Source organism: Lotus japonicus, chromosome 3, assembly GCF_012489685.1.
Source record: "Lotus japonicus ecotype B-129 chromosome 3, LjGifu_v1.2".
Taxonomy (NCBI): Eukaryota; Viridiplantae; Streptophyta; class Magnoliopsida; order Fabales; family Fabaceae; genus Lotus; species Lotus japonicus.
The window spans coordinates 727,663-746,831 of record NC_080043.1 but is presented as its reverse complement, the minus strand read 5'-3'; the positions used below and the strand labels follow the sequence as shown (position 1 = coordinate 746,831).

The following is a 19,169-nucleotide window of genomic DNA, read 5'->3' as shown; positions in this document are numbered from 1 at the left end:
ACTGAAGTTCCCTTATTTAACTTTACAAGTATAATGTTACTGAAGTTCCCTTATTTTACTTGTGGTTGGTTAATATGAAAAAGTGATAAGTGAGAGAAAGTGTATTAAATGAGGGTATATGTGAAAAAAATTAGCAAAAGATTCATTGACATACTAAAACAACAAACTATTTGGAATATTGAAATCATACATAAAACTACAATCTTTCTGGAACGGAGGGTGTAAATAGATAAGATAGTTATGGTTTTATCAAATGAAAGGTTACACCGCTGGTTTGTTAAAGAGTTGCTACCTCCTAGGAATGAAAATAAATACTGGCGAGGATATTGAGAGAATTAATGTGAAAAGATAGGAATAAAGCTTAAAAGGGTAAAATAGGAAACTTGATACTATTTTTTTGATTTTAGGAAAATTGATTGCACTTCTTAATATGTGTGTATCTTCTCTAAGTAGACACTTATTCTAAAACGGAGGAAGTATATATATTTTCACTTATTTTTATTTTTATCTTTCTCTTCCTATACATTTTATTTCCACCCAATTTTATTGCGCTCTTTTTATTGTATTTAAATTTGGTTCGATCAGCTCAGTCGGTCCGGAGCTCCAACCATAACTGACCGGTCTAAACCACCCGGAGGGTCAATGCATTATACATAATAGGGGGAACGAAGTGCAATAATAATAAATCTTAGGGGAGATGCGTGTAATTTTTCCTTTATTTTTATTTTTTGAAAGCAAAATGATTTATTAATATAGCACAATTATAAAAAGATTGTAAATTACTAAGCTCCAACAAATCACAATCTACAACATAAATCAGATAAAAACCAACTAAAAAAGATAAAACGGCCAAATGATGGAAATTTTTATACACTTCAATTTTCGTTATTTGTATTTCTATCTTCCTTCGGCTTCAACCTCTTTTTCATTGGGGGAAGCTGTGAACCAAACATTAATATTTGGTTTTTCAGTGAACCACCATAGCTAAATTAAAACTGTTGTTACTTAGCAGGAGAAGTAAAACATGCATGTGATGATGTGAACAGAGCAGAACCATTCACTATTTCACTTCATATATTATCTTTGCCTAGCGGTACCTTTCTTAGATCACTTTCTTTGCATTCTCACTCACACACCCTCCAATGACAAGACAAGCGAGTGAAGCGACTGTTTCATGTCTGTTCTCACTCTCGCCGTCCACTTTCTAATGTCCGCATAATAATGACCACTATTATTTGAGGGTTAAGTTTTTATTTTTATTATTTAATAAGATTTTTTTTTTTTAGTTTTTACTAGTATTTCACCATTAGGAGTGGTAAGACTAATGCTTCAACCCACAATCAACGCACTAAGTGGTAAGATATTATTGTTGATTTTTTAGTATATACTTGCTACCATACCTTAAGTCAGAGTAGGGTATGATACATGAAATGATGAGTATCAAGTACCAACCACATAGATCAAGAGTGTAATTAATTAAACACTTTCTCTTTTTATTTTATTTTTAAAATAAATGTTACTATTAATTCTATTATTTACTTAATAGTTATTGGTTAATGTATTAATTGACCCTTCTCTGCTCCTCCATCAAATTCTTCATCTTAAAAAAAATTACAAAAAATCAAACTTCTTCAAACCCAAAAGGTTACAAAACATTTCACATCCACAAGAGAACCAAAACAATATACCACGCTGGTTCTGCATGAAAGCTTATTTGGAGGAACCTAGTAAAAATAAGTGTAAAACAAAAACCCAAAACAATAATCACCGGGTAAAAAAGCATCACTATTGTGCCTCCCAGAAACCTCCACAGCCCAAAATCGAGATCAAAGCACCACATCTTTCAAACTAAAGTTTGAAGCTTTGTCAGACAACCATCAAATCAGAGAAGCAAAACCCCCCAAAACCTAAAAAGATAAGGAGGAGGAGGCATCGTCCTAGATCTCACTGTCATTTTCAAATCTCGATCTGCGAAGGACGTGTGTCAAGCTCTCGATCTGTGAAGGACGTAGGTCAGGTGGTGGTGGGATTCAACCCAGATAAGAGAAGCAAAAACCCCAAAGCCCAGAGGGAGGAGGATGAATCTTAGATCTCTCGGCTGTTTTCGAATCTCGATTTGCAAAGGAAATGGGTTGAGAAATGGTGGGGATTCAACCATCAGATCAGAGAAGCAAAAACCCTAAGACCCAGAAAGAGAAGGAGGCACTATCTTAGATCTCTTTGTCATTTTTAAATCTCGATCTGTGAAAGACGTGGGTCGAGTGGTGGTGGGGATTCAACCTATAAGGAGGAGGAGGAGGAGGAGGAGGAGGAGGAGGAGGAGGCATTGCTTTAGATCTCTCGATCAATTTTTAATCTCGATATGCAAAGGACGTAGGTGAAGCTCTCGATCGCCGAAGGATGTCGGTCGAGCTTTTGGGGTCGAGGTCGCTGAGCGGTGGTGGGGACTCAACCTCTGAAACAATGGTGATGTGTGCGATCTAGGGAAGGTGGAAAAGGTTGGTGGATGGGGAGGGTCGCTGGCGATGGTGGGGATTCAACCTCTAAAATGATGGTGATGTGTGCAACCTGGAGAAGGTGGAAGAGGATCAGTGAGGGCAGGATTGCTAGGCGGTTTGGGGAATCCAACCTCTGAAACCCTAATTGGCGAGAGAGAGAGAGAGAGAGAGAGAGAGAGAGGAGAGCAAGAACTTGGGTGTCTTTTATTCCTTGGTCATGAAGAATTGAAAACGACAAAAGAATTGAGCAACAGTTGAGATTCTATTCTTAACAAAGCATTTTGTGTGTTTGTTTGAACTTGATTTGTGTTTTTGAAGTTTGATTTTTTGGATTATTTTTTTGAGAAGATGATGGAATGAGGTTTGAAGGTGATGAAGAACTCGTTGGAAAATCCCAACGTTTTCTAACGGAGTGTAACATTTGGGACTAGAAATGCGATTTCCAAAGTTCAGGGGCTCTAATTGCACATTCACGCTAAGTTGAGGACTAAAAATGCAGTCAAGTCTTAATTTTATTAACTATTTTCATTCCTTTAAAAAAAATAAAGAAATAAAGAACATAAGTAAAAAATAGACATATGTAAGTTATTTGTTGGTCACGACCCATGCTGGATTAATAGTATTCTGGGTCATTCATGTATAATACGAATGTGTTTGGTTGTGATTCTCAAACGTGGATCTAAGCTCCAAACGTGGATCAGGGTCTCAAACGTGGATCTCTAGTGTTTTGAAAATGTTTGGATCCATGAGATTACAAAGGGAAGCGACAGGGAAGCGACAGTGGAGCGCGACCCACACGGCGGGTTTGCCGGGTTGGGGGTGGGGGGTTGGGTTGGGGGTGGGTGAGGTTGAGGGTGGGTATGGTGGGAGAGGAGGGAGGACGATGAGAAGTTCAATGAGATTTTAGGAGAGGAGGCTGAAAGGGTATGGTGGGAGAAGAGGCTGAAAGGGTTCAATCTAGGGTTGAATTTGGAGCTGAAAGGGTTCAATTTAGGAAATTTTGATTATTAGATTAGGTTAGGGATTAATTAGTTTAGGTCATTATTTAGATTAAGGATTTATATTTAGATTATAATTTTATTAAGTTTTTTTTTTTCTGCTCATATAACTGACTTGGAATTAAAATTAAAATTTTAATTAATTTTTCTAATTAAAAAAAATAAAAAAGCCACGTGGTATTGCTGATTGTGACAAAATTAAGCTCTGGCACACTTTGACCTTAATTGAATTAAAAAAAAAATTAGGGACCCAATTTGATGCAAAATTTTTCTAGGTCCTAGATTTGATTCCCTTTGTAATCTCAGGGGCCTTTGGACCCATTAAGCCAAATGTTTGAAAACCAATTTTGAGAATCAATTCTACAAGCTTGATGTGAATCTGGTAGAATTGATCAAGAGTAGCTTCTTCATCTGACTGGTCCGATTTTGTGTAAGCACTGTGTTTCAGTTACGAAAATCAATTGTGGGTAAATGTATTCAAACATAAATCACGTCACTTAAAATCATGTTATCAGACTTAATTCTAGCCATATCAATTATGCTAACTCTGATCCAAACACACACTACATTATCAACCACTTTTTTGAATTGATGCAAATGAATGCATTTAATGAAAGTAGACCAGTTTGTTACTGATTTTATTTATACCCTTTCCTTGCCCCCTTATCATCAATCACCCACTCAGGGCCCTTCTTCCTTCTGTGGAGACTAAATAGTCAAATACAATAATTGCATAACCCAAAGCCACTCATCCAATCTTCCACTTTCTGATGATGGAGCAGTCATGGGAGAATTTCCCTCTTCATCAGATGGTAACACGCTAGCTATCACAGTATTTTCAAAGCAGCATCATACATAGTGTCCTATTATGACCTAAATTAACATGTTCTGTTATGAAACAACTGTTACAGGAAATCTTGGGTAGTAGTGATGAGGATGAGGATGAGTTCTTAAGAGATATCCTGCTACCACCAGATTTGTCTCCTGACCATGAATCTCAATCTTTGGTTGTCCAGAAAAAGCTTCAACCGAGAACATTCATTTTGTCTTTCGATAACTCCACGATTTTACCTGCGAGTGCAACCTCAGAACGAGGTACACATTCTAATTCTAAATCTAGTAATAATTCTTCTTTGTCCTCCAGAAGAAAAAGGAACCTGGAAAAAAATCATGTGAGCTTGGAACCAAAATTACCAAGCACCACCACTCAAAGAGGAAAGAAGAATAGAAGCGATTCTCAGACAACGGATCATGTTATGGCGGAGAGAAAACGGAGACAGGATTTGACAGAGAAGTTCATAGCACTTTCAGCTACTATTCCTGGCTTGAAGAAGGTAATGGGATTAATCCCTTTTCTTTTTTAACATCTGTTGTTTCAAGGAAGGAAATAAACACCGATTACAATTTGTTTTTTTATATTGGAAAATTATTATTCAATTTTTTAGTTCTTAATTTGTTTTTCTGTTTAATTTATTATTGATTATTATTACTTTATTTATAAAATAAATTATAAAATAATATTTAATATCATTTTAATTTTTAATTCGATCTCCGGAAATCATTTATTGGATATATATCCACAGTTTTACGAATGGGTAAATTTAGATCCCTCATGTGCTAATCTCACATGACATGTAAAAGATTTTGACCTTTAATTATTTTTTTCCATGAAATCTGAAGGTTAAGATCTCTACATGATATGATAATGTGAGATTTCCACACGAGGGATACGAATCCTTCTCAATGTAAAAGTTAAAAAAAACTACTATTATATATAAGTGTTTGAAATATTTTATTTTTTAAGAAACGAAAAGAGAAAGGTAATTTTGATTATTATTTTCTCCAAAGAGTTAAATAAGATTGCTTTTCTTTAAATATTTAATTAACATTCATTTAGACTATGCTTGTTTTTATCTTTAAATGATAGCTCAAGTGGTAAGAGTTAGAGACATAAAGTTGGGGTAGAGAGGTCCAAGAATCAATCCCTAGTGTGCGCAATTTATGTTTTCAATGTAAAAAAAAAGACTATGCTTGTTTTTAAAAATAAAATTTGAGAAATGAATTTAAGAGCTTGACAAATTCAGAAGCCAGAAAAAATTTGTGGTGGAGTTTACACAATTACATTTAATTCTTAGAAAACAAAACATTGCTTAATTTTCCGATGGACCAAAGAAAAATTAAATTCCTGGCTAATTAGTTTGGAGCAAGGTAGTCAAATCGAGATACGTATCGTGTATCGCTAGACCCTAATTCCGTGTCGCGTATCGTATCGTAACGTGTATCGTAAGATACGGACACAAAAAAAATTAAGTCATAAATTAAATAATATACTAATATATCATCTAAATATAGTTCAAAATAATCAAAGATCCAAGTCATAAGTAGAAAAATAGTCTCACAAAGTTCAAGTTCAACCTAATTCCAAGCCATAAGCCAAACTAAAGTACTAAACATCAAAGAGATGAAATTAAATGCCCACTCCCTAATTCCAAGCCATTAAAGGGCTGCTGAAGTTGAACGTGAAACATGAAAGGGCTGCTGAAGTGAAGTTGAACGTGAAAGGGTGAAAGAATCAAAGAAAACATCACTTTTTAGAGCAATTTACTAATTTTTAATGAAATTAAATGCCCACTCCCTAATTTTTCTAGGGGAGTAAGATGAAACGGCATTTGAAAAACTGTTTTTGTATCGTATCGGGATACGTATCGTGCGATACTCATGCGATATGTGCGATACAGGTCACGATACGAACACAAAAAGATACATACATGGGATACGTATCGTTTGGTTGATTTTCGTATCGTATCGGGATACGTATCGTGCGATACTGACTACCATGGTTTGGAGAATGTCTAAACATTTGCAGGCCCACTACCGTTTAAATCTAACCCAACCTAAAAATACAATCAAACAATTTTAAACTTAGTAGCTATTTTTTTTCTTAGTGTCAACTTTGATTTGTACATCAATTGTTGATTTTATTTCTTCTTTTTTCTTCTAGTAAATTGAGCCAATTTTTTTCTTTAATTTTTCAAATTAAAACCTAGATTAAAATAAAACCCACTTGTTTTTTAATCTCTCTTCTATTTTCTGAGGTTGTTTTTTTCCATTTTTCTTTCATGTATGATATTATTTTATAAAAAATAAGGTTCATAAGCTATAACTATCTATTATTTTTGTCATCCATCTGTAAAAAAATGGGGGAAAAGGAGTTTGCAAATCTTCACAGTCGTCCTTAGCCAAGGATGCACCAGATAACGAAGGAATATACTATCTGGATTCTGGACACTTCCAACTTCAAGACATAATTTTTTTTAAGACATAATACTTAATAATGATGAAGAAAGTGAAAAGCGTAGAATAAAGTAAAAAGGCAAGGTCCAAAGTCCAAATGATAACATCGCAAAGGAGAAAAGAAAAAGTGAAAACACAAATGGTTTCAAAGTTTAAATATTGCACTTTTTTAAAAAAATATAATTGATAAAAGTTTAGTGTTAAATAAAAATGCATTTCTTAAAAAATATTGCACTATTTTTATCAATCTCAAATATTTTAGTTCAAAGAAAAATGCATTTCTTAAATTTATTGTAAATATTTTAAAAAATAAAATAAAAATAGTGTTAAATAAATTTTTTTTATTACATAATTAATAATCTTGTTTTAGTTCCTACCAAAAGATTTATTTAATTTAGGTTATTGTGAATATAATAAAAATATTGTGGTTTCAATTCCTCTTGAGAGACTAAAGAAAAATTTAAAACAAATTATTTCATATTTTTAAGGATTAAATCGAATAAATTTTGGGTGGTTTTTGCTCGGGCTATTAGGTTTGTTCTCTTTTGTCTGTTTGGGTCTTTTGGATGATTTGCTCTTTATTCTGTAATAGATCAGTTGCGTTTGACTTTCCTACTCGAGTGACATGCTCTTAGACTTTAATTTATTAATATATATTTTCACTTTCTAAGAAAAATTGAATAAATTTTAATTGGGTAATAAGTCAAAAAAAAATTGATAGCAAATAAGTCAATTCTTTTATAGGAATAAAAATTATAATTAACCCTAGAAAATAGGTGGGTGGATAGAATTTATTTATTTAACCATATATTTCTTTATATATATGGGCTTTCCATATCTACATCGAACACTGCATTTTTATGAATAAAATGTTTGTGATAAAATAGTTGTGCCCTCTAATTGGGCATTTCTATAAAGTTTTTTTTGTTGGTCAAAGGCATTTCTATAAAGTTCAACTTTCACCTTTTCCAAAATGACTTATCGCTGTCAGATGCCAAAAGCTGATTGGACACAAGCACGAGAGCGGAAAGTAGGGATGTGATCACATTGTTCATCAAGTTAGTTTGTGGTTCAAAATTTTTATATTTAATTTTTTTACTCACAAATTATTTATAAAATTATTCTAAATTAAGAACAAGTGCAACTTAAATTGTTTCTATGTTACAAATGATTAATGAACAATAATTAATAAACGAACATACAGTTAATATAGCATACATCCAACATAGTTCACATTTCTAGTGATTTATAGTTGCTGCAAATATTAACAGAGTCAAAAAAATTTACTAATCTTCATATTCAAAGAATATGTGCGAAACACATGATAATTATTGCCGATGATGATTAATAGACGGACAAGACCTCAATAGTTCACGGAGCTATCGATTATGTGAAGCAACTGAAAGAGCGCGTGACAGAGTTAGAACAACAGGGAAATGGGAGAGGCAAAGAATCAATGATAGTTCTGAAGAAAATGAATCTGAGTGCAAATCGTGAAGATACTCCTACCACATCAAGTGAAACAAATAATTCTGAGGATTTGTGTAGACCCAGAGAATTGTTCCCTGATGTTAAAGCAAGGGTGTTGGAGAATGAGGTGCTTATTGTGATCCATTGTGAGAGGGAAAATGGCATTGAGCTCAAAATATTGGACTTACTTGAAAATCTTCGTTTGTGTGTCACCGGAAGCAGTGTCTTGCCGTTTGGGAATTCAACTCTCAGTATTACTATCATTGCTCAGGTACGCATAGCTAGAGTTTCATGTTCTACATTTAAATGTTGAAAAATGATACACATGACATGCAATAATTATCTTAAATTATCAATGGTCAAAATAAATAAAAATTAAATTAAGTAGAAGTTTTCGGTTTAAGTTTATGTGAATGCAAATGCTGGCTAAGTATATAATAAGAACAACATTATTGTTTATAATGGTCATACTCAACTTAAACATGATTACCACAATGAGATGTATAATTGTCCTTCTGCTTGCTTTAATCTATTTGACTTATAAAAAAAATTAGAAAAATGAATTATAATTGAATAATTGTGTCAAACTTCTATACCTTACCGATGCACAAAAATTAAACTCTTATTCTCAAACACAAATTTTTATTACTTAACTTAAAAAAAAACTTAATTCTATCACATTTAATTTAATGATATATAATTATATCGATCCTAGCTCATTCTTCAACATTTTCTAGGTAAAGTAATTGATAAAACAAAATGTTTGGTGGGAAATAATAATTATATGTCACGTGTTGTATTGTACGGTAAAAATTGTGTATTGAATTTTAACAACGTACTGTGTCTGTCTTTGTGGATGGCAGATTGGTGACGCGTGCGAAAACACGACGGTGCCTGATATAGTGGACAACGTCAGACAAGCTCTGTTGAACGACGTCACCACCGATCGTTTTCGTCCTCAACTATCTTATTAACAACTTGCTTTTTTTAACCCTTTGTGCTCATGAGAATGAAGTTGTTTGTATGATTAAAAGTGTTTGTTTCGTTTCAGTTTATAAGTATTTTCACTTAATGAATGTTTATAGTCTCTTTCACATTTAAGACGTTCACATCTGTGATCTTAAATTTTTATGCAACAGACATAAAACCAAACATAGCCTAACTAAAATGTTTAAGTAATTTGTGAGCTTAACTCGTGTAGAATCACTCTCAATAACAGTGGAGGTCCAAACTTAACACGTTATCTATTAACTATTGCGAGTTATGATATATATTTATATTTTTCTTTCTCTACCATTTCATTTCTACTATTCTTCTTTTCCTATCTTTTTTTTCTATCACATCATTAATCACATCTCTCACTTTTCTTTCTTTTATTCCTTCATCTTTCTAACGGTGTGTTTGGAATGCAAGAAGGACATAGGAAAGAATGTACGATGAGAGGAAAAACATCATTAAAAAGTGTGTCTTGTCTGTTTGGTTATAATGTTACTGTGGATGGAAAGATCAAAATCAGTGGGACCCACGCGAGAAATTTTTCTCTCCAAAATCCCAAAATCTTATTATTGATATCACAAATTCCCAAAATCTTATTGTGCAAAAATTCCCTTTAGAAAACAATTAAATAGGGTGTTCATCACAAAAGTGAACTTCATTAGAGACTAAGCTAAGAATGAAAGATAATTTTGGACTCAAATTTTTGTATTCAATTGTATTTGAGGTCTCCTACAACAATTTGCTACTATATACCTTAAAATCTAGTCTATTGTGCAATCGCCCCTAACCACGTAGCTACTGGTAAGTATCAGACTCGTGAGCCTTGACCCATTCAATAATGTAAAATATTTCAAATACAACGATCCGCAATAGAAACGTGATAAGATAAATCTCTCATACCAAAAGAGATAGCACATGAAGATCCATTCGCCCCGTTCTAGAAGATTCCACTCAACATCTTTTAGTATGTTTTGATCCACTAGGCCCAAACTCGGTTCTCCATACTCAGGTCACTCATTTTAGTCAACAAGCTCACACTATATCAAGCCTTAACAATAAGGCAGAATGTGTCTATGAATTTGAAGCTTCATTGACTCGTACTCCAAAGATGCCGCTCCTTTTGAACTTGCTCGTTCCAATCCGCAATCCTATAACTACATCGATCCATGTTCGATTTCACCCCTTTTACCGACCTCACCAGTTTCAACCCACAAGACACCAAACCTTAACATTAAGGCGAAGTGTGCCTTTTGAATTTGGGCGAGGTAATGTTCATTTTAACACCAATTAATCGAGTAATCCAAGTGCACATTTGATCGCTCCTATTGTTCCACTTAGGTTCCTGGCAATCAAGTTAACTTGTATGTCCAAGGTTTCCTATGTGTCTTTTGGCTTGCAATGCTACTTTCTCCTTTGCAATTCCCAACACAAAAAGTAATGATTAGCAATAAATTAATTAAATTTAAAACACACCATGGTGAATAATTACCTCACTTCAAGAAGCTAATTAACACATCTACTCGCGATTCGTCTTGACCTGGGGTGTTTGGGATTTAGACTACTTCCTATATAAATGAGTTAGTTTGTCTCAATCCTACACTTCCAAAAACATCCAATATTGGTCCTTACCTGTCGTTGCCACCACAGTTTCTCTCTTCTTCGAGACTCCTTTACTTTTTTTCTCCCGATATTAAGTAATGTTACAAGTTTGAATTTGAAAAAAGAAAAACACTTTTTGGGAGAGACAAGTACAACAATTTTGTGAACTCGTTTATATGTATGAAAGAAGAAAAAAAACTTAGAAATCATACATATGTATGAGATTTAAATACGATATACGCATGTGCTATATGCTACTCTCAAACTTTCCATGAATAAAACTAAATCGTGTATATTGACTCATTTATCACTCTCGCATGTATGGGTCGCAACTATTTCATGTCAGTTGACTCCAAAAGAACTTTTCTCAAGCTTCTCACTAGATCCTTCAAAGTTATCTTGTAATTGTCACCCATCTGCAATTAATAGTCACATATATTAAACAATTTGCAAAAGCATATATGTTATTGTCTATGTTTGTACAAAACCAAATTGAGCAATTTGCAAATCATAATTCTTCATTAGTTGACAAATTAAGATATATTGTTGTGTACCTGAGCAATAATAGTAACGTCAAGAGAAATCTTCCGAAATGGTAACATTGTGTGGCTTACAATGGAGAGATCAAGACTAGTAACGTGGGACAATGTTTTGAGCAAAATGTCTTGGTTTCCGTCGCAATGGATTCGGATGAGCACTTGCTTTTCCATCACTCTTGCTTCAACTTCAGGGAGTGCTGCATCATTGAGTTTGTGGCGGTTATCAGAGTTCATGTTGTAAGGGACAATGCCTTGGTCATAGTGGAAACCGGCGTCATTGAGAACCGACATTGACTCTACGATTATCTTCTTGGCACTTTGTTCTTCCATCTCTTTTACTCGATTTTGGAGTTGTTTCACATAAGTGGTTGCTTCCTTAAGAATTGAGACCTTGTCAATCTACACATTGAAAACCATCTCATGCTAAGTAATTGTGAAAGAAATTAATTTTTTGTGGCTTTCAAATTTTCATCTTTACGTTTAATTTTTTGTGCAATTATAAGGTGGATAATGTAAAAAATTAACTTATCTATGAATTATGTTTTTCAACTAACACGCAATACAAGTCATTTACAATATGTTTTTTATGTGCTAAAATTACGATTGTATCAAAAAATGGGCTGACCAAAACCGCGTGGCTTTATAGGTGTGTTTAAAAAATCCGATCGATTTCGGTTTGAGCTTCATCTCGACGGAAGCAAGTCTTTAAAAAACCAAGATCAGCCCAACCTAGTTTTTTAGTGAGCCCTACATTTTTAAATATTCACTGACTTGAGAAACCCTAGTCACTAGTCACTCATCACACACTTTGCTTCACCATCTTCACTTCTCTCTCCCCACTCACAACTCAGAAACCATATCCATCACTCATGACATTGAGAAACCCTAGCCACCACCGCTTCTCTTCTTCTCTTCCCTTCCCAGAAGCTAGCTAGTCGTCGCTTATCTTCCCCCTTTTGTATGTTCCACTTCCCACCCTCTTCTCTTCTATCCTCTCCTTTCAACCTACCCATCCATAGAAAACAATATGAAAGCTCCATCTCCATTCGTTGTTGGAATGGCGAGAGAAGAACAAGAGAAGAAGGAGGGTTTCAGAGGAATTGAGTCAGAGCATGATATTCACCTATCGAGGACAACAACCACCGCTCTTCCTCAACGTCTCTCTTTGATTGAGTCCAAGGCATGATCTTCACGTATTGACAATAACCACCGCTCTTCCTCAATTTCTTCTTGAAATAATCTTCTGTGCTACTGAATGTGAATATGTGAATTGTTTCTCTTTCTCAGTCTCATCGCTTGTCTTTTCCCAAATTTTATGGATTTTATAGTATGAACCCCAAACCTGAGTGAACCCCACCCGAGTTATACCTGTGATTCGTTCAAATCGAACTTGAGAAAATCGTACCCTAAGATCGGACGGTGGCGGGCCTAGAGTTTTGCTGCTATTCACCCGACACAACCGATAATTTTGACCCGAATCCGACTATTGAATAGTCCTAGCTTAAATATTACGTACAATATTTTCATAAATATCATTTTAACTAATGAACCAACTTTTTCTTAATTTCATCTTTTCTCATTTTTTTCGATTTTTCTATCTTTTCCCTTGGACTGTATACACACCCTAGAAAGGTGTCATACAATGTTATCTTCTCAATACCTAATCCAAACACACTAAAAGTAGAATTCCATTTTCCACTAGAGGGAAACTCAAAGTAATTAGGACACGACTTTATGCATAGATGTAAAAACTCCAATATTGCAATTTAAAGGTATGCAACAATTAATAAAATAAAATTAGTGCAATAATATAAAAAATGACTAACCTTCTTCAAGCCCGGAATCAAGGCAGAAAGTGCTATGAATCCCTGGGTCAGTTCCAGTCTTCTTTTTCTCTCGGCCACAGCGTGGTCCAAATGCCCCGAAGAGCTCTTACCTTTCCTTCTCTCTCTCCGACCGCCGGCTTGGTCGTCATGAGTTTCAGGGGCAGGTTGGGACTCATCAATGGCTACTCCCTTCGACCCACCGTCGGTGCTATTGAGTAAGTTATTTGCTAGACTTCCGGTCTCAGAGGACAAAGCAAACTGTTGCAGGATCTCTTCAAGAAATAAATGTTCTTCATTGTTGATGTTGAATGAGTCCCCATCTTCCATTTCCTACATCAATTCATATACAAATAAATGTATATACATTATACATATATAGTTTGAAACTTGAAGTCAGTGTTCTGTTGATAAAATATAATTTTAATTTTTAATTACCACATTTGGTAAACAGTTCTTCCATGGGGACTCCATTGTTTTTTAGCTTTAGGCAGAGTACAGGCAAAGAAGACCTTTGAGATTGACTTTCAGGCAAAGCCCCAAAGGTGTTGGAGGATGCTTTACTGTGAGTCTGTGATAAATTTTAAACAAGAAAAATATGAAAAATTAATACATGTGATAAATCAGTCGTGATTTTAGTACACATGTTTTTTAAACTCATTTCCTTCTATCTTTATCTTTTTCTCATTTCTCCATTACATTATCTGTTAAGAATTTTTTTCCTTTCAATTATTATCTAGCTGTGATGTACCCACCACGGCAAAGTGTCAATCAATGAGACAATGACTCACCAAACAAACCAAAATTTCCCAAAAGTGTAAATCAATTGCTTACTATCACCACATGGGGATCTAGATCCTAGAAAATAGTGTTTCATGGACGATGTCTTGGGTGGGACAGTGAGTTTGGTGACACACCGTGGTTCACTTCATAAATGGTTTGAAAGTACTATTTTGTCCCTTTGATAGTTTTGTTTTTCCACAAATACCCTTCACCCATGGTGAAACTCTGAACTGAATCCATTGTGGTTTTGGTCCCAGTGGTCGGTGGTGGCAACTATGGCGCGCGACAGCGATAGAAGCGGAGTGTTCGAAATTAGCGAGGCCCCTCCTCTCTGGTCCACCATCAACAACCAGAAATCCCCACCCTCATTCTCATCCTCCTTCTTTCAGCCTACCTCAGAAACCACCACCACCAATTGCCAGAAACCCATGCTAATCAAACGATAAACAAGAAACCCATGCACTACCTGCTAGGCTGAAGGTGATTTGGGGTTCACCCTTGCTGGATCTGGAAGAAAAACGTTTCTTTCCTTATCCTTTTGCTGGATCTGAATTTTGCAAGGTTTTGTGGCAGATGAAGAAAAAGGCATTGCAAGTTGGGGTTTTCGTCTTATGTCGATGATATCCATGCTGCTTGTGTTGTGCGGAAGTGGAAGGAGAATAATGGATTTGCTGTGGGATTGCAAGTTGGGGTTTTGTGACTGATTTTTTTATTTTATTTCTGGACTTTCTTCTCTTGTGTGTGATGCTATTGAATTGAAGAGGATAAAACAATGTTGATTAAAGAAAAGGGTAAATGAGGTGTGGGTCTGATGCTATTAGATTGAAGAAAAGGGATAAAACAATAATGCCATCTGATCTTCTTGTGTCTAATGAACAATGAAGATTTCATTTTGAAGTGCTTGTCTCGATGTTATTAGATTGAAGAAAAAGGCTTCAATTATTCGGTACCAATTTGGAATTAGAGTTAGGATTTTGATTAATTTCCGTATAAAAACATTTGGGGGGTAAAAGAAGAGATAAATTCATGGATTGAAACTCAGAACTGGAAGAGATGGAGTGGTGGCTTAGGTGAGAAGCACAGTGGTATGCCAGAGCTTGGTGGCAGAGATGGAGTGAGAACGGAAGAGATTAATTGTACCAGTGAGGAAGTGGATCAGGGGTTTTTTTGTTATTGTGATTATTTGGGACCTTCAATTTGAATCACCTAATATTTAACCAATAAATCCAACGGTGGAGGATAAAATGTATCACCGTGGATCAGTTTTCCACTGACCCACGGAAGCCAACACCTGTTTCATGTCTTAACTAATGATAAAATTAGATATATCAATTTAAAAATGAGGTTGTCTAAATGACTCATGATAAAGTTTGAGTTAAATAACCCATCATCCAATCACATTGGAGATAAATGAGTTGAAAATAAATTAATAAATAAAATATAGAAATTTCAACTCACTTATCTCCAATGTGATTGGATGATGAGTTATTTAACTCAAACTTTATCATGGGTCATTTAGACAACCCTTTAAAAATGCACTAATATAAGATTTATAATTTAATATGATTATTACAATTATAACTTTACATTAATAATTTTAAAGTTTACTTGACTGAATCTCATTGATGAGTCATGGGAATAAGTTAAAGACGGAGAATCTTAATCTCATCTCAAATTACATGCATGATAATTATGAAATGTTGTGCTGATCTCTCTCATCATAAAAATTTATGAGATTTGAATTGTTTAATTAGTTATCAAGACTTTATTTGTTAGGCAAGAGTTAAGTTAGAGAAGAGAAAAATTGAGGAGAAAGAAATAAAGAAGAGATAGGAACATCTACCCTGATTTAATTTGTTCGGAGAGATGGAGGAGGAGGAGTCACAGTGGTGTATCCGACCACTTTTTACGGTCTCCCAAATTTGGAGACAATAGGGGCTTTCATCGTCTTGTAATTTTGATTTCATTTATGCCGATAGTTTTACAAAGTTAGAAATGTGTCTCTATTGCAAATAAATGTTTTAAATTGGATGAATAAATTAAAATAAAAAGTAATTAATTTTTCTCCTTGTTTTCTATTACTATTATATTAAACAGCCTATAAAATTGAATCTCTTTATTACATTTTTTGATATAAACATCTCTCTTTTTCTCCTAAACCAAATATTAAAGCTTAAGAAAGACAACCCAAATTTCCAGCATAATTTTTACATGAAATTATTCTAATCAGCAGATCAATATTTTTCCCAATTTGTCTAAATTATCGTATTATTTTATCATAATCCTAGTGAACCTATAAAATTATTTTTTAAAAATGAATCAAGATCAACTGTGAAATTCAAATTAAATTTCTAACTTATCTTAATTTTTGTGAATTGAAATAGTATTCATCCACCCTCTAACGGAGATAAGATAATTTTAGAAAAAAACTATCAAGTTCTTTATGTCTATCAAATTCTTCATTCAAACAAAAACAAAAATGAATAGTGCAGCAACAAAAATGACTACCGTCACAAATATTTTTGAATTTTCCCCCTAAAATGAGAGAACAGTGATGGACTAATAGTGTGGAAACATGCACTCCCATTGACCCATCCGATTTGGAAAGTTTTGGAAAGAGGGACCAAAAGAAAGCTTCCAAAGGTGGTGGACCGCTAACTATCCCTCTCAACTCTCGGCATGACTCCTTCTCCGTTTGTACGCAAGTCATCTCATGCAAGTCGCAACAAACACGTCCGGTGTTTAATCACTTTCACAATTTCAACTCGGGTGAAATAAATGTAAAAAGTCTTTTTGAAAATGCAGCTATTATGTATCGAACCTTTGAATTGAAAGTTTAAACAGTCATTTTCTACAAGATCAGCACTAGCCTTAGGTCTTTGTGTTTTTGTTGGCTGCGCCTACGGTGGGATTTTTTTCAATCTGGACCACCATGGTCCAGTTTCAGTTATGCATTTGAATTACAAAAATATCCCTTTCCTCAATTTTTTCCATCTTTCTCCTTCTCCTTCCATCATCAGCATCTCCTTCCATCATCACCATGGTACACCACCACCACCACCTGCTCCGGCCGCCGTCACCTTCCTGCCCCATCTCTCACTGATTTCTTTCTCCCTTCTCTGATGTGTGCCTCTGAATCTTCCTTCTCACCCTCTCTTTGGTGCTTCCACAAGTTAGGTTAATGGCATGATCAAGTTTGGGTCAGGGGTCCACTTCCGCTTCCGCAAAACCCACCACCACCCGGAGCCTCCACCGAGACTTCCTCGTCGGATCTGTCACCTTCCATTATTGAAGCTTTGTTTTGAAAAAGAAAAAGCTTGAATCTTGGTCATTGTTGTGGAAGGCTGGGAAAAAATTCAGTCATTTTCATTATTTAAGCTGTTATGAACAAAAAATATTGAATTGTGTTCATTGTTGATGGAAGGTTTGGAAAAATGTTCAATTTTTTTAATGATTGATGCTTTATTTTGAATAAAAAAGCTTGAATCTTGTTCATTGTTGGCAGGGGCGTAGCCAGAATTTTCACGCCGGGGGACTATAGATCAAACAAATGATTTATATATGCATGTTTCATGTTTGGTAATACTTAAAAAAAATTATAGTGGAAAAAATAATATAAAATTGCTTTTGTCGACTATCATTTTGCCTTAGCGTGATTTTTATTGTATATCCAAACATTCACAATTATTAAAAATATTTTTTTCCCTCATGAACATAACAATATGTTTGGATACGAATCACATTTTTCATTAAGTATGTTAAGGGAGAAAAATTCACCTTAATTTTTTTCTTATCTTTTTTAAAAAAATCAGGTAAACGTAATAAAGTATGTTATGAGTGTGAAAACGTAATTAATGAAAATGTAGAAATGTGATAGTTTTTCTATTTCAATTTTGTGTTGAAACACAAGAATTACAAAACTTTTCACATACAAATCTAATATTTTACACATTTTATCAAATTTCATTATATCAAATATAATTTTTTCAATTGATATTTTTATAAATAAAAGAAATATATAATTAGTTTGAGTATAAAAGATACCAACAAAAAACTGTGTTTGTTATCTAAAAAAATAAGAGAAAATAACACATAATAATTAATATAAAATATTTATCATAATGATCAATGATGTTATTTCAAAAAAAATGATGTTAATAATTAAATGTATAAATAACTTAAAACATAAATTAAAGTACAAGAGTCGCACCTAGTTTAGTGGTAATTTATTCTCACAGTGTTTTTTTGGGAATGGGTTCGACTCCCATTCAAAACAGTTGTTAATTTTCTTTTTTTCGTTTAAAAAAACATAAAACAGGGGAAGCAAGATTCGAACACGAGAACCATAGACTAAAGGCAATAATGCTTGCCACTGGACCACCATGTGATTTATGATTCATACTGACTTTTATTTTATATTATCGTTTACGGGGGTGCTAGAAAAAAAATTTACATAGCATCGCTAAGAAAAATTAAAATTCACGGGGGTGCGGAGCACCGGTAAGCCACCCCGGTGACTCCGCCCCTGATTGTTGGTGGAATTTGGTTGCTGCATGTTAAAGAGGTGACGAAAAAGGGAACAATTGGGAACAAGCTTTTACCTTTACCTGATTGGTTCGTGTTTTTGCATTTGGTTAATGGTTTTCTATTCAATTTGCTTTCTGGTTATGCTGGAAAAATTGAGACATTCAGCTGATTGATGATTTAGTTAGATTATGTTGCTGAAGATGGTGTTGGTGGTGGCCACTTTTGACGTTGCTGAAGATGGGGTTTGTTGGGTAGAAAGTGGCAGGGGTGTTTTGGTAAATTGATATATATTTAACAAATGAAATATGTTAACAACAATTAATCTCAGCCATTGATATTTAAAAATATTAAATCTATTGGTGTAGAGTAACCTGGACCACGGTGGACTAGTTTTCAACTTGACCCACCGTAGGAAAAACCGTTTTTGTTTCAATATTGTACGTGTATTTCAAGTTTGAACTCGATCTAGATGATTTCATATTGGGTGCACACAAGGTATCTTATGTGAAGATAAGGATCGATTATTGGACGGGATGAAAGGTGGAGAAATTAAGATGTAGTAAAAAGCGACTATTTTATTTCTAATTGAATGCTTGGATAGGTATCACCAGATTCTTTTGTGTTGTTTCGATGATATTTTAA

The 19,169-nt window shown here is 34.3% G+C and overlaps 2 protein-coding genes across 2 annotated transcripts; one reads left to right on the top strand and one right to left on the bottom strand.

The window, feature by feature from the left end:
- The first annotated feature begins 4,149 nt into the window (after nt 1-4,149).
- LOC130749536 (transcription factor bHLH19-like) lies at nt 4,150-9,354 on the top strand. The gene is made up of 4 exons (XM_057602911.1): nt 4,150-4,308; nt 4,408-4,830; nt 8,142-8,531; nt 9,124-9,354. The coding sequence occupies exons 1-4, from the start codon at nt 4,267-4,269 to the stop codon at nt 9,232-9,234; spliced, it is 966 nt and encodes a 321-aa protein (XP_057458894.1). The 5' UTR covers nt 4,150-4,266; the 3' UTR covers nt 9,235-9,354.
- Nucleotides 9,355-10,977: 1,623 nt separating this feature from the next.
- LOC130742633 (transcription factor bHLH18-like) lies at nt 10,978-15,162 on the bottom strand. Its single transcript, XM_057594733.1, has 5 exons — nt 14,467-15,162; nt 13,656-13,788; nt 13,221-13,550; nt 11,410-11,793; nt 10,978-11,271 (listed from the first exon to the last, which is right to left on the bottom strand). The coding sequence occupies exons 2-5, from the start codon at nt 13,689-13,691 to the stop codon at nt 11,188-11,190; spliced, it is 834 nt and encodes a 277-aa protein (XP_057450716.1). The 5' UTR covers nt 13,692-13,788; nt 14,467-15,162; the 3' UTR covers nt 10,978-11,187.
- Between the last annotated feature and the right edge of the window lie 4,007 nt (nt 15,163-19,169).